Consider the following 14,199-nt stretch of genomic DNA (forward strand, 5'->3'; position numbering starts at 1 on the left):
TGATACAGCTGGGCAACTGACATTACAACCTGATCAGGAGATAACACATAATATACACAGTGCTGATACAGCTGGGCAACTGATATTACAACCTGAAGAGGAGATAACACATAATATACACAGTGATGATACAGCTGGGCAACTGATATTACAACCTGAAGAGGTGATAACACATAATATACACAGTGATGATACAGCTGGGCAACTGACATTACAACCTGATCAGGAGATAACACATAATATACACAGTGCTGATACAGCTGGGCAACTGACATAACAACCTGATCAGGAGATAACACATAATATACACAGTGCTGATACAGCTGGGCAACTGACATTACAACCTGATCAGGAGATAACACATAATATACACAGTGCTGATACAGCTGGGCAACTGATATTACAACCTGATCAGGAGATAACACATAATATACACAGTGCTGATACAGCTGGGCAACTGATATTACAACCTGATCAGGAGATAACACATAATATACACAGTGCTGATTCAGCTGGGTAACTGATATTACAACCTGATCAGGAGATAACACATAATATACACAGTGATGATACAGCTGGGCAACTCACATTACAACCTGATCAAGAGATAACACATATTCTACCATAAATTTGAAACAGCGACTTTTTCAGTCATTGTCAGTAGGTATTTTAAAATAATATGTACATTTGCTAGTTACAAAATACAGAACATTGGTTACAACAGTTTTAAAAGTATGTCTGACAATTAATTTTCCAAAAACATAGAAAATATATTTCAAGTTTTGGGAACAGAGAGCTCCAGATTTGTCGCTTTGCACTCCGTTCAAAATAAGAGGTATCTAACTTATATTAAGACTACCTTAAATTTCACAATTGAGCAGATGTATCACCTCGAAATAAGCCTGGAGGCAGGTAGATCTTGTTTCAAAAGTTTCAAATTTGTATGTGTCCTTATGGCCTGCAGTAAATCTATGAGTTTACTTATTTTTCACAATGATCTGCTTTTTTTCAAAGAGGACCTGGAGAGTTGAGTCAGGGCCTGCAGCTACTAAAGTCTGTGGGTCCTGAGGGCAGTCATTTTTTTAATTTTAGACCCTGAGGTGTACCTCCTAAATAAAGCATACGGACAATAAAAACAGATTTGAAAAATTATCAGTCATCACTGATCTGAAATAATCCACAGTCATATATATATTTCTAAATTAAATATAATACAATGTAATTAATGGCTCTTGATTCTTGATTGACTTATTTCATAGTACTACATACAATTGCTTGGACACTTACTGCTGCATTTCGGCTATTAAGCAATGGTTTAGCTTGCCGCAAGAGAAGCCTGTGATCAGAGTCCATCACATAGGGCTTCTTCTTTGGTTCAGATTCCTTTGTCTCATCTTCTTCCTCCGATGATTTGTCGGAGTCTTCATAGAACGGTTTGTCTATGTCATCAATACTGTCCTGGAAAGTGACAAACTCAAGTGCTGTTATCAACTAAAATAGTGTATCACTCAGGTCTAATTGGCATATTCCGATGCCTGCATAAAAGCATAAAATCTTAAAGTTATTATTCTAACATCACAGTAAAAAATAGTTCAATTAAAACCAACTGTTCAACCAATTATGTATGTATCATCTAATCAAATTGTGATGGTAATTTTTATTGGCAAATATCACATCATGAATAGACATGAGCAAAAACATGGCACTTCAGGCCTGGTTACTTAAAAAAGTCCTAATCAAAGTGGGATTAAAGGAATCAAAGCTGCATGACACCACTCACACTATCCAAGCTGTGAATGAACAAGCTTGAGGCGAGAGTGGCACTTTGTTTTCGTCAAGTAGACAGTCTAAATAGTGATTGCTGCTATGCCTAAGGTACATGTACACTGTACATAATTTGTTACAGTTATCGTTAATCATTGCCGGTATTCCCAAACACTGAATCCTCCCTAAACCAACTCTTCATACTGAATTAAGGTCTACAAAGTCAGTGATAGAAAACCAACTATCATGTAACGTCAAACTTACATACCCGGTAGTTAATATGGACGGAGGTATTCATGTAAAGAAAATGAGACACGTTCCAATATTTATTAAAACAAAACCGTCTGTCAGACTTAGTCTGGTTTGGGTTGATGAATTGTGTTCGACAGTATTCAGTCAGCAAGCTGACAATATGTGACAAGCTTCAATATTTATTACATCCAGACATTCTGTTTGACTTACAGTCTGGTTTGGGTTCAGGAACTGTGTTCGACAGTATCTGGTCAGCATATTGATAATGACCACCTGCCCCCATTCCTCAACGTCCACTAGGAGGTTACACATCTTGCGGTAGTTCTTGTGGATCAGGTCAATACGCTCAGGGCACACTTCTTCAAATGCTTGGATGGCACTCCCCGCCACCAACTGCACAGACGAAATACATTTGTAAACAACATCAAAGTGGACAACCACAATTTGATCCATCCAGAATTTCTAAGAAAATAACCATCTACAAAAGTTACTTCATTTACATATTATACATGTCATGTTGGGCAAGTACAGAAGACTTGCAGAGTTGTGCCCCTTATCTGCCAAGATCATCTGGTTGGTTTGAATCCCAGATTCACCAAACGAATGATGATCCTTGGTACATCAGCACCATACCTGTGCTGGTGGGTTTCATCAAAGTAAACATCTACAACCTAACTCAATCATCACCGCCAAAAAATATCAGTCTTGATTATTTTTCCCAAGGGGTAAAAGGCAAAGTTGTCATGAAAATTATATGAGAAACAGAGTTGACACCGAGTGTCGCAAAAAGGGTAACCACGTCGCTGAGGCATTCCTCCCACCATGCCCACATGCATCAAACACGCCACAGTATCACTGAAGCACAATTGAAACCTGCACAGAACCATCTTGCCATGTATCTTTTATGGCAGATAATGTAGTTAAGCAACAGTAGACCACACGATTAACTCACAGTCGTCTTATCCCCAAGCAGCTTCTCTATGACTTCTATCAGCTGTTCCTTGGTCTCAGGATCAAGGCTGAAACCAAAAGAGCAAATGATGAAAAGGTTCCTATTCTGTCCATATGTACATTCTCTCATACAAAATGGAAACATGAAACACATATCCAGTCTGTGACTGTAGCCATAAGTCCAAAGCCTGAGTCTAGTAATATTTTATTTGGCCTAGTAATCTTACTTAATAATTCTACTGAAACATGTTGAAAGCCATATCCTGGCTAGTTGTCTCAAATGTTTTTAGCATGGACTGCATTTGAATACAATGAGCACTTACACATACACACGAATGAATACAATTGAACAACCTTAAAAGATGGCTGAAAAAAAGCATAAATGATACAAAAGCACCAAATTCCTCAGAGACATTGTTGGTATTACAATGACTGATTTAACTCTCAATCATTGCAATCTATCATGCAGAGTTTAACTAAGTAGAAAAGCATAGGTTATCAGTAGTCAAGGGAAATAACTCATGCCAACTGTTGAGACAGTGAATGTTAGATTCAATATTTTAATACCGGGGTATTCAAAATTTCCTGTGATGTAGGCCTCAAATAGCAGTATTTTATCCTTACAGGCATAGCATGTATATCACTGTGTTTAGCATGACATTGATGCTGACATCAGCTGACCAGTTTATATATATGTCATCATTTAAGTAACCTGATTCAGATATGTAGGAATGGATCTTACTACACACCGAGTTCACAACACTGTCTGCCTTCCTGTACAGTTAGGGTAGAGCATGAGCTGCTGCCTACCTGTACAGCTTGGTTATACCATGAGCTGCTACCTACCTGTACAGCTAGGGTAGAGCATGAGCTGCAGCCTACCTGTACAGCTTGGGAATACCATGAGCTGCTGCCTACCCGTATAGCTTGGTTATACCATGAGCTGCTGCCTACCCGTATAGCTTGGTAATACCATGAGTTGCTGTCTACCTGTACAGCTTAGGTATACCATGAGCTGCAGCCTACCTGTACAGCTTGGTTATACCATGAGCTGCTGTCTACCTGTACAGCTTGGTTATACCATGAGCTGCTGCCTACCTGTACAGCTTGGTTATACCATGAGCTGCTGCCTACCTGTACAGCTTGGGTATAGCATGAGCTGCTGCCTACCTGTATAGCTTGGGTACAGCATGAGCTGCTACCTACCTGTACAGCTTGGTAATACCATGAGCTGCTGCCTACCTGTACAGCTTGGTTATACCATGAGCTGCTGCCTACCTGTACAGCTTGGTTATACCATGAGCTGCTGCCTACCTGTACAGCTTGGGTATAGCATGAGCTGCTGCCTACCTGTATAGCTTGGGTACAGCATGAGCTGCTACCTACCTGTACAGCTTGGGTATACCATGAGCTGCTGCCTACCTGTATAGCTTGGCTATAGCATGAGCTGCTGCCTACCTGTATAGCTTTGGTATAGCATGAGCTGCTGCCTACCTGTATAGCTTTGGTACAGCATGAGCTGCTGTCTACCTGTATAGCTTGGGTACAGCATGAGCTGCTACCTACCTGTATAGCTTGGGTACAGCATGAGCTGCTGCTTACCTGTATAGCTTTGGTACAGCATGAGCTGCTGCCTACCTGTATAGCTTTGGTATAGCATGAGCTGCTGTCTTCCTGTATAACTTGGATATAGCATGAGCTGCTGCCTACCTGTATAGCTTGGGTACAGCATGAGCTGCTGCCTACCTGTACAGCTAGGGTAGAGCATGAGCTGCTGCCTACCTGTATAGCTTGGGTATAGCATGAGCTGCTGCCTACCTGTACAGCTAGGGTAGAGCATGAGCTGCTGTCTTCCTGTATAACTTGGATATAGCATGAGCTGCTGCCTACCTGTATAGCTTTGGTATACCATGAGCTGCTGCCTACCTGTACAGCTAGGGTAGAGCATGAGCTGCTGCCTACCTGTCTAGCTTGGGTACAGCATGAGCTGCTGCCTACCTGTACAGCTAGGGTAGAGCATGAGCTGCTGTCTACCTGTATAGCTAGGGTATACCATGAGCGGCTGCCTACCTGTACAGCTAGGGTATACCATGAGCGGCTGCCTACCTGTATAGCTAGGGTATACCATGAGCGGCTGCCTACCTGTATAGCTTGGGTATAGCATGAGCTGCTGTCTTCCTGACATAGGGGGACATGTCCATCACTGCCTCTTTGATGGCCAGCATCATGATGGGTGTGATCACAGGCACTCGAATACTTGACAACACTCGCAGGGCACTAGCTCGAATCAGCTGATTCGGATCCTGGTACAAACATGAAGTTAGTTTGATTGATGAAAACTTCACTAGGCTCTGTACTATGATATGGATGAAAATCATTGTTTGTGATTAAGGCTCAACTGTAGTATGAGTCATAGCTACTATCAGGAAATCAGGAAAGTAACAGTTGAAGCCAAGTGACGTGATACACACCAATACTAGCCAAGTCTTTGTTAAACTATACTGTCATCAATCTTGTAAGTAAGGATCATAATACCCATATCTCCATTTATAAAAAAAAATTATGTGGTCTTTCTAGATTTGAATATTAAAACATATTTAACTTAAACATCAATATTTGTCGAAATTATCAACTTGAAACCATAAAAACTAGGCTGATGATTTCATTAACAAAACGAAAACAGACTGATTATGTTCATCATCAAACTTGCCCTATGTTTATGCATGACATGTTATTGATCTGGTGGAAGTCCATCCATATATGACGAAGTAACAGTACAGAGACAATCCTTACACCTGCTTTACACTCACCATGCATCATCATATCAATATTTGTTCAAGTTATGGGTAAGTTCAAACACTCCATGATCATTTGAACTAACAACAGTCATAATAAATCTCACATGTAATTATTGCCAAGAGTGGCCAAGTTAGCACTAGATAATTGATCACCTCTCATACTGACAGTTTAAGAAATCCAGGTAAATGGTCAAAATGTTTATTACAAACGGTGCACATACAAAACCAGGAACTCATTCAGGTAAAATACAACCACATAAAATTGTGAGTTGTCACGGTCTTGCATTTGTTCTGAGCAAAACCTTTTTGAAGTTAAAAACACTTTTTTGCAATAGACTACTCTGCTTACAACATTTAATTATCTTACAACCACCCTCATTAATGTTGTTTTCAGTATCATAATTCATATCACACAAGCATACATCAATGTGTGTTACCTTCAAAGCTCTCTGGAATGTGCTGATTGAGAGCAAAGCCAGGTCTTGTTGTTCTTCTGCATAGCGTGTCAGGTACACATACACTAGCTTCTTTATCTGTCAACAGAATAAAGTTGTACACCACTTCAGACACAAGTTGTTAACTAGACTGCAACAGGTTGGTTGTTTAATGCCCCAGTCAGCAATATTCCAGCTATACCACAGTGGCCCTTTAATAACCAAGGCCAGACCAACCAATGGTTATCACCAGTATGAGCAAAGTTTCCCACCATCTGCATTGGTAGGAACTAACAGTTTCAGTCTCCTAGTCCTTATAATAACAACATGTAGAAAAGCCCTACTAGTCCCTATGATACCATAACTATTGGGCAGTTTGGCAAGGACTACAGGACTAGTGCCAATTTCTAATGCTGATCAGGGTACAATAGTACACAACCAACCAAGTCACCGGTCTCCCTTAGTTGCTTCTCATGACAAGCAATAGAGAGCTAGTGATCAATTCTAACCCTGGTCCCCAGCTTTGTTGCTATAGTCACATTAGTAACATTACTATCATCACAAACACCGTATAGATTTTCCAGTCAGAAAGAAACTACCCCGAAGTAATGTGAATGTATCCTTTACATGGTTATGTCCCTTGACCAGCTTCAAAGGCAAATTACTGTCTAAATTAATCATCTCTTGCTGTGGTTCCTTCTCGTAATATACCTTCTTGTTCAGCTGTTTTTGTCTCAAACATTCGCTCAAACAGTAAAATCCTCCTGTGTCTGACCAAGGACCATTTAGTTTAATCAAACCCTGAGACACAACTGAAAATATTTTTACCCATTCTTACCTCAAGGTTTTTAGAGACAACATTTTTAACAACTGCAGGAAACAGATCAGAAGCATCCTTTCCTTTGGCTACCATCTGAAACAGAAGAGTGACCTATGAACATACAACAATTATATTAAGTCACACAGTGCCACTGATGCTGTGAACAGGAACACCAGGGAGGTCAAAATGGCATGTTATGTTCCATGAATGCAACATTATACGCCACTGATAAATGGCAAGCAAGTCATGGAGTGTTTTATCCAAGAAAATACACTTCATATTTCTTATCTTAATCATGTTAATCTCAGACTTTGATCCTTAGCACCAAATAGAACTCCTACCTTTTGAAGAAGATTTTTTTAACATTTTAATGATGACATGTCTATATTGCCCATCCTAAATCAACCAGCTCACACCTAAAGATTGGCTCATCCTGGTGTTCATTAATACAAGTACTATTCGTACTCATCTATAATTTGTGTTTTTGTTTGTTTGTTGTTTAACACCGCACTCAGCAATATTTCAGCCATATGACAGCTGTCTGTAAATAATCGAGTCTAAACCAGAAAATCCAGTGATTGACATCATGAGCATCTATCCACGCAATTGGAATATGAGACATGCATCAACCAAGACAGCTACCCGATCCTATCAGTCGCCTCTTACGACAAGCATAGTCGACTCTTATGGCAAGAATGGGTTGCTGAAGACCTCTTCTCCCCCAAATCTTCACGGGTACTCAGCTATAAATACAAATTTTGTTGCTCACAGATTGGATACAGGAGTGAGTGAGTGAGTGAGTGAGTGAGTGAGTGAGTGAGTGAGTGAGTGAGTGAGTGAGTGAGTGAGTGAGTGAGTGAGTGAGTGAGTGAGTGAACTTCACACTCATTATCATGGTGGAATGTAAAGAATGAGTCTGGATGAGGCAAACCAGCGATTGTGAGCAAGGGCAACAACACACATCACTGTGCTATGAAGACATTAAGGTCACAGAGCTTGTCCACCTGATACTCATTAGTGGTCTGTTATGGCAAGTATGAGGTACTGGTAATCTTTTGGACTCGGAAATTCAAACAAGAGAGATGGCTTTCTCAGCAGTAGGACAAAAGCAGTAAAAATGACATTTGTGACGTATTCTGATTGTTGTCTATACAATACCCCAATGATTCTTTTCATGGCCTCCAACTTCAGATTGTCTTTGTTGCCATCAAGCATTGACTTCAAGTCTTCATGTCTGTAAACACAGGCGAAACAATGACCATGGATGAGAAAGCATAGAACAGCTTGGAAGAAATACAAACATAACACTATGTATTAATACATTAGTCAACCGCACTTGCTTTACACTTTCATCATATTTCTATTCTCCTTTGCTTAGATGAATATGTTTAATTGCCTTTGTTCCAGGAGTAGCAAAGTTCCATTCATGGCCTGCCTACTTTGCATACAGGGTTTACAATAAGTAACCATGCGCTCAATGACGTAAACAAGGTAGGCGCTTCAAAGCTCACTGAAGACATCAAAGAGTTTGCCACTTATCGCTGAAGTTATGTTACGAATTAAGCTACATGAGGTGAGTGAGTAATTAGTAATGAAAACATACCTCAAAACTTACTTTTACGCTAATGTACATTTAATCAAACTTGATCTGATGATAAGTGTGCATTAGAACAATCATGTCCACCGATGATGTATTGGTTGCTATTTGTAAACTTCCTGTCTGTCATGTCATGTGACTGATCATGTTGTGCATCTATTTTTAACTTGACTGTCAAGGAGGGACTCGAATTATATTGCGATTGTTATTAAACACGTAATGAGAAATATTTCTTAGGGGCTCCAAAACACAGTATGCAAGGATATACTGATACATGACATGTGACCCAAGTTGCTAATATCTGAAAAATGACTGGGCACATTAGGACTAGCTTAAAGGGGCACTAATCTAACGCCATTCCCCGGACTGGTTGTTGCCTTTGTTATTGTTTTTTCCCCCGTGAGTACCCGGATGATACGCAACGCAACTGAGCGTGACCAGAGACTGGGCTACCGTCTGCAAGGACAGCTAAATAAACTTGGAGGCTGGAGGCAATATTTGTTTTACGCATTTTTGCATAAACACTGATTGATTAACTGTGATCTATAAAGATTTCGACAAAGGGCGCATGTTAATTAATTTCTTCAGGCTAAACAAACAGACAAAAAGAACAGCGGAGCTCATCAGATGTCATTTGGAAATACCCCAGATGGTTATAGTTTAATACTAAAAAAAGTATCCATGCAGTGAAAGGATTTTCGGATTTCGGCTTGCGTCGATAATACGATTACTACTCCCTTGTTGTCATCCACGTTTTCTCGTATAACCCTACACTTGTGTATTTGTCATCATTCACTTGATGCTCAGTTAATGAATTTATTACAGGTACAGTTAGTGGTAGCACCACTTAGATTACCTGACAAAGGTTCCCATTTGGCATTTATTGTGTCCAGGGTAATTATTCAATCTAAATCCAGGTTTGAAGTGAGGTGAAATGTGTGTTATGTAATATGCACGTGTCAGCCCAGCAAGAGATGAATGATCAGTTGATTTACTTTGTTTTGTGAATCAACGGATCGTTCCATGTCATCAAAGGATTAACAGAAAATACGTTGATTGATTAATCACTGTTATTTTGCACAGTGGATATGTCAAGAGTGAGTGTTTACATGTCTAGGTTTTCTAATACAAAGGGAATACACTCATATAATGGCGTGAAGTGCCGATGTAAAAACAACATACTTTGTTCAAAGGGTTAACTGATAATACGTTGATTGATTGATCACTGTTATCTATCACTCAATGGATTTTTTAGGAACCGTGGACGTTATGAAAATAGTTGTCACGTGGGCTTTCTCAGCTGACCATTGAGACGTGACACCTATGTAAAACACCTGAAACAATCCAACTGATCAGTTGAGAAACGAACACGGGTTATAATATCCCGAAACGATATATATCTTTTAAAATATTTGATTGTTAGTGAGACATGTGACATCGAATAAGTTTCTTTGTACAGCTGCAGACGAGTGGGATATTGTTCCTTTATGTGGATATTCACGGATACATTCCTCGAACAAGGAAGCTGCCTAAAATTTATACACATAAATTTGGTAGGTTGCAATTATGATATTTGCATTTTGGTTTCCTTCTTTTAAACCTTTTCGTTCTTGTTTCTCTACGTCTTGGTTGGGAAATTCTTCAATGCGCGATAGACGTTGTTTTCACAGGTCTTTTCCTTTGTAAGCGTGTATATATGACCGTCAATTTGTAAAATGTGATTCTCTCAGGCAATTTATAAAATGTGTAAATATTTCAGTCATTTCGACTAAAAAAATCTGTCCAGATTGATTAAGACGATCAAAAGGGCCTACAAACATCACAACAGATTATTATGTAGGATTAGAAGCCAAACAACATAGAAATGTACTTTTCAACGTAACATTTTCAGTCTCTTGGTGATGACTTGGTGGAATTTGTTATCATAATAATACAGATGGAAATGTTTTTCAGTCACTTTGTAAAATAACTGAATATTTAGACGTTTAATAAATGTGTTACACATTTGACAGTAAAAAAATATACACACTATAAAAAAAGCAATGCTCAGGTGAAATATTTACTTTGTGTTGCAAGTCAAAATAGTGTAAACGAAAATCGCAAAATTGCCAAGCAAGAGACTTCGTCACCATTACCGATGCTATTTCATTTTGTTGATCAATGTGACCATACGCCCTTATTACTAACAATAAAAGTGACTAATGCGCTTACGAATGGCGCAGCAGAGGTCGCGAACTAGTCTAGATTTCTGCTATACATCCGGGTACTCACTGGGAAAAAACAATAACAAAGGCAACAACCAGTCCCGGGGAATTGCGTTAGATCAGTGCCCCTTTAAGAGATCAATTTCCCCGAAGTACCCCCACTCAAATAAGCCTACAGAAAGAATACATTGGGGTTTTTTTGCAAGTTATACAAGACTGCATAATAGTACTGTCAAGTATCCTGAGGGAAAAGTCAGAGGACATTCTTTACAATGACATGTCGAATAAATAACTAAAATATACAAAAAGGTCTAGATACATCATGATACATCATATGATACATTTTACCATTTTTTATCTATTATATACCTCAACTCTGATATTAGGCATATGTCGTCAATAGCCGTAAAAAGTGCATGAATACAATACAATTAGAACTGTCACTGTTGATGCTTGAACAATAAGCATCTCAGTATAATCAGGCATATGACATGTCACTCAACCGGTGTCAACATTGACCCACCTCTTAAAATCTGTGGTAAAAAAGCCGCTACTGGCGGGGTCAGTAGCCAGATCAGCGTCGGCACTGCCCGTGGATGATGGAGGTTTTTCGTTGGCATAACTTGTCGTCAGCTGGAGGCCGTTTCCAGACATTTTCTTTAATTTATTGATTCCGAAAACAACAATATTCTACAGACGGCTCCTCCGGCTTCCGTCTTCCATGAGCAAACACCGGAAGTCATGTGGCAGGTATGAGCTATTTCACACTCAGGAACTAGAACGAAATAAGAATAAGAAATCTTCTGACATTTTCTTATTGTCAAACTGTTAAAGGCATACCCAGATGAAGAGGAATTTCTTACTTCTAAAACAACTATTGTCGGCATGTCATCATTATTTGGATGACCGCTGGAAAAGAATAATGATTTTGTGAGTGTTTTCTCACATTCGAAAAGTAACGGTAATCATCTGTCACCATTATCACAGGGAGACAAATTAGTCTAGAGCAATCCAAGCAAATTCGACTTGAATCATTGAACTACATTTATGTGCTAATTCAATGTATGCGACGTTGTTCAATTAAAGCAGTGACGTAATACTCTAAACATGCAAAGAGTACGCCTCTTCGTCCCACAAGCTAAAGGACTGGTAATTTATTATTGAGGGATGATTAAATTGGTCTTGGGATTATATCATATTTTGCTAACCCTCCCTGCACACACACACACACACACACTTTATCTTTTTAATGATGCTAAAGCCCAGCCCAAAGATTGAACACATTTTTAATGCTGAGTGCGGAATGGAAATGGTCACCTGACCTGAAATATATATTCCAACTGCACATTTTATTATGATAGATGTACATGCAACGTGCATTATAGAAGAATCACGACTAATGTGATAATGTTGTGCTGGCAAATGGACACTCTATGACATGAACTTGTCAGCGTGATCGTGCATGGTTGTTCAGTTATCTTGCCTATATATATTGTAGCATTTGTCTCTGATTTTCTTTGATCAACAGGAACAGTAAAACACAAAACTGACACCAGAAGGGTTCGTTACCCTTGCAGATTTCAGAAGTAATTTAACCTGGTGATCGTCCAAATTTATCTTGACCACACATCTCTGATTTCTTTGGCCCGAGGCACGGGTGGCCCAGTCGTCTGTGGCGCCGCGATTCGCTGTGCAGAGTTGCGTCCCTTGGGCACGCCAGAAACCTATGATTGTGGTTCGCCCCGATTATGTTAGGTTTATCAGCACCATACCCGTGCTCGTGGATTTCACTGAAGTGGTATACGTCTTAGACCTGCATCACTTCGGGCTTTCCTCCCAGATTAAGCTGATACGCCGTGATATAACTGGAATAATTTTAAAAGCGGCGTTAAACCCAACTCACTCACTCACTCTGATTTTTCTTGAGCCATGAGAAACACAGAGCTGTCTTTCTGGGCAAGTTACACATTATTTGCGAGTTATGATCCGCTAAGAATATATTTTAATGTAGGACAATAGTGTTGCACATTTGGTTACATACTCATTATTCACGAGATGAGAATTTATCTTGTGCACATTGTATACGCGGTGAATACTTTCATCATGCATGGCAGTTTTCTAACATAACGCGGGATTGGATAAGAAACTCAGAGATGCTTGAATGTCTTTGTTGGCTGGGTTAAATACCGATCTGAGCAGTATATTTCAGTTACATCACGGCGTGTGATGAATCATGTTGGTGTATGGTGAAAAGGCTAACTTACAGTGTCATCACCAAATGGACCATAACTAATAATAACAAACGAGGCTTCGTTATTGTTATAGGTAGTAGTAGTAATTACATGTACATGGTCGAATCGGAGCATCAAAAATCACTGTCACTATCATTTCAAGAAAAGTATATATATAATTATAAAAGAGTGATTGTCTCAGTTACTTCTGGGCGTGCTAGCTTAATATGGTATAGGAAACCCCAAGGTGGCGGGTGAAATTCACGACAAATCTGATCGTGGATCCTGACATGGCTGTGTATCATGCATAGCGCTGTTGTGTTGGCTCGTCAGGCACGTTGAAGATCAGGGTTCTGTTCTCAACATGGGTACAATGTCTGAAGTCTATGCATTCCTTGCGGAGTAAACTTCAACTCACTCACTAACTTTGAGTTCAAATCGGTATTTATTCCGCTGTGATTTGCTGTGAAACGTTTAGACTACTGTATATGCACTGTTTTTGTTTGTTTGTTTGTTTGTTTAACGCCGCACTTAGCAATATTGCAACCATTTGACGGCGGTCTGTAAATAATCAACCAGACAATCCAGTGATGAAATTATGAGCATTGGTTCACGCAATTGGGATCGATGACATGCATCAACCAAATCAGCGAGCCTGACCATGTGATCCCGTTAGTTCCCTTTAACGGCAAGCATGGGTACCTGAAGACCTATTCTACCCCGGATCTTCAAGGGTTCAGTATGCATTGACTTACTGAACCAGAATTACTCTGAATTAAGCAAACTATTTGAAAAACAAACTTCTCTGAGTACCTGAAAGATATGCATACATGTCCAAAACACTGTGTCGTATTCTATATCTTTACCATGTTTGGTTTGTATTTGTGCTCAGTCGCTATTCTCCGCTATATTCTATTCGCTATATATGACGATTGCAAACCACGACACTGATAGAATGTATCTCTTACCTTGACATGTTTTTCAGTTGATACGACCGATAAAAAAAAGGCGCTGATGGCTGGACTAGTGAAAGACCTCGGCATAAAGCACGCATGTCGAAAGTTGACCAAACAAACCAAACAAACTTGAATATTACACTGTAAGTATATGACTAGGCTGACATTTAGTCCCAGAAACAATTAAACCGA

At 39.5% G+C, this 14,199-nt stretch overlaps 1 protein-coding gene across 2 annotated transcripts in view; it reads right to left on the minus strand.

The window, feature by feature from the left end:
* Positions 1 to 11,545, minus strand: part of LOC139460187 (AP-3 complex subunit beta-2-like) — a 39,979-nt gene extending 28,434 nt beyond the window's left edge. The window contains exons 1-8 of one of the 2 annotated variants that reach the window (XM_071241729.1): positions 11,344 to 11,545; positions 8,178 to 8,253; positions 7,038 to 7,112; positions 6,203 to 6,298; positions 5,110 to 5,270; positions 2,969 to 3,035; positions 2,227 to 2,409; positions 1,288 to 1,458 (exon numbers count right to left, since the gene is read on the minus strand). In XM_071241729.1, the coding sequence (XP_071097830.1) occupies positions 1,288 to 1,458; positions 2,227 to 2,409; positions 2,969 to 3,035; positions 5,110 to 5,270; positions 6,203 to 6,298; positions 7,038 to 7,112; positions 8,178 to 8,253; positions 11,344 to 11,474 (960 nt within the window). In that variant the 5' untranslated portion in view covers positions 11,475 to 11,545. Of the gene's footprint in view, positions 1 to 1,287; positions 1,459 to 2,226; positions 2,410 to 2,968; positions 3,036 to 4,749; positions 4,771 to 5,109; positions 5,271 to 6,202; positions 6,299 to 7,037; positions 7,113 to 8,177; positions 8,254 to 11,343 lie in introns of those variants that run through there. The other variant, XM_071241784.1, reaches the window with a different exon arrangement.
* Between the last annotated feature and the right edge of the window lie 2,654 nt (positions 11,546 to 14,199).

The sequence above is a fragment of the Haliotis cracherodii genome, unplaced genomic scaffold (genome assembly GCF_022045235.1).
Source record: "Haliotis cracherodii isolate W230 unplaced genomic scaffold, xgHalCrac1.p SCAF_1, whole genome shotgun sequence".
Classification (NCBI taxonomy): Eukaryota; Metazoa; Mollusca; class Gastropoda; order Lepetellida; family Haliotidae; genus Haliotis; species Haliotis cracherodii.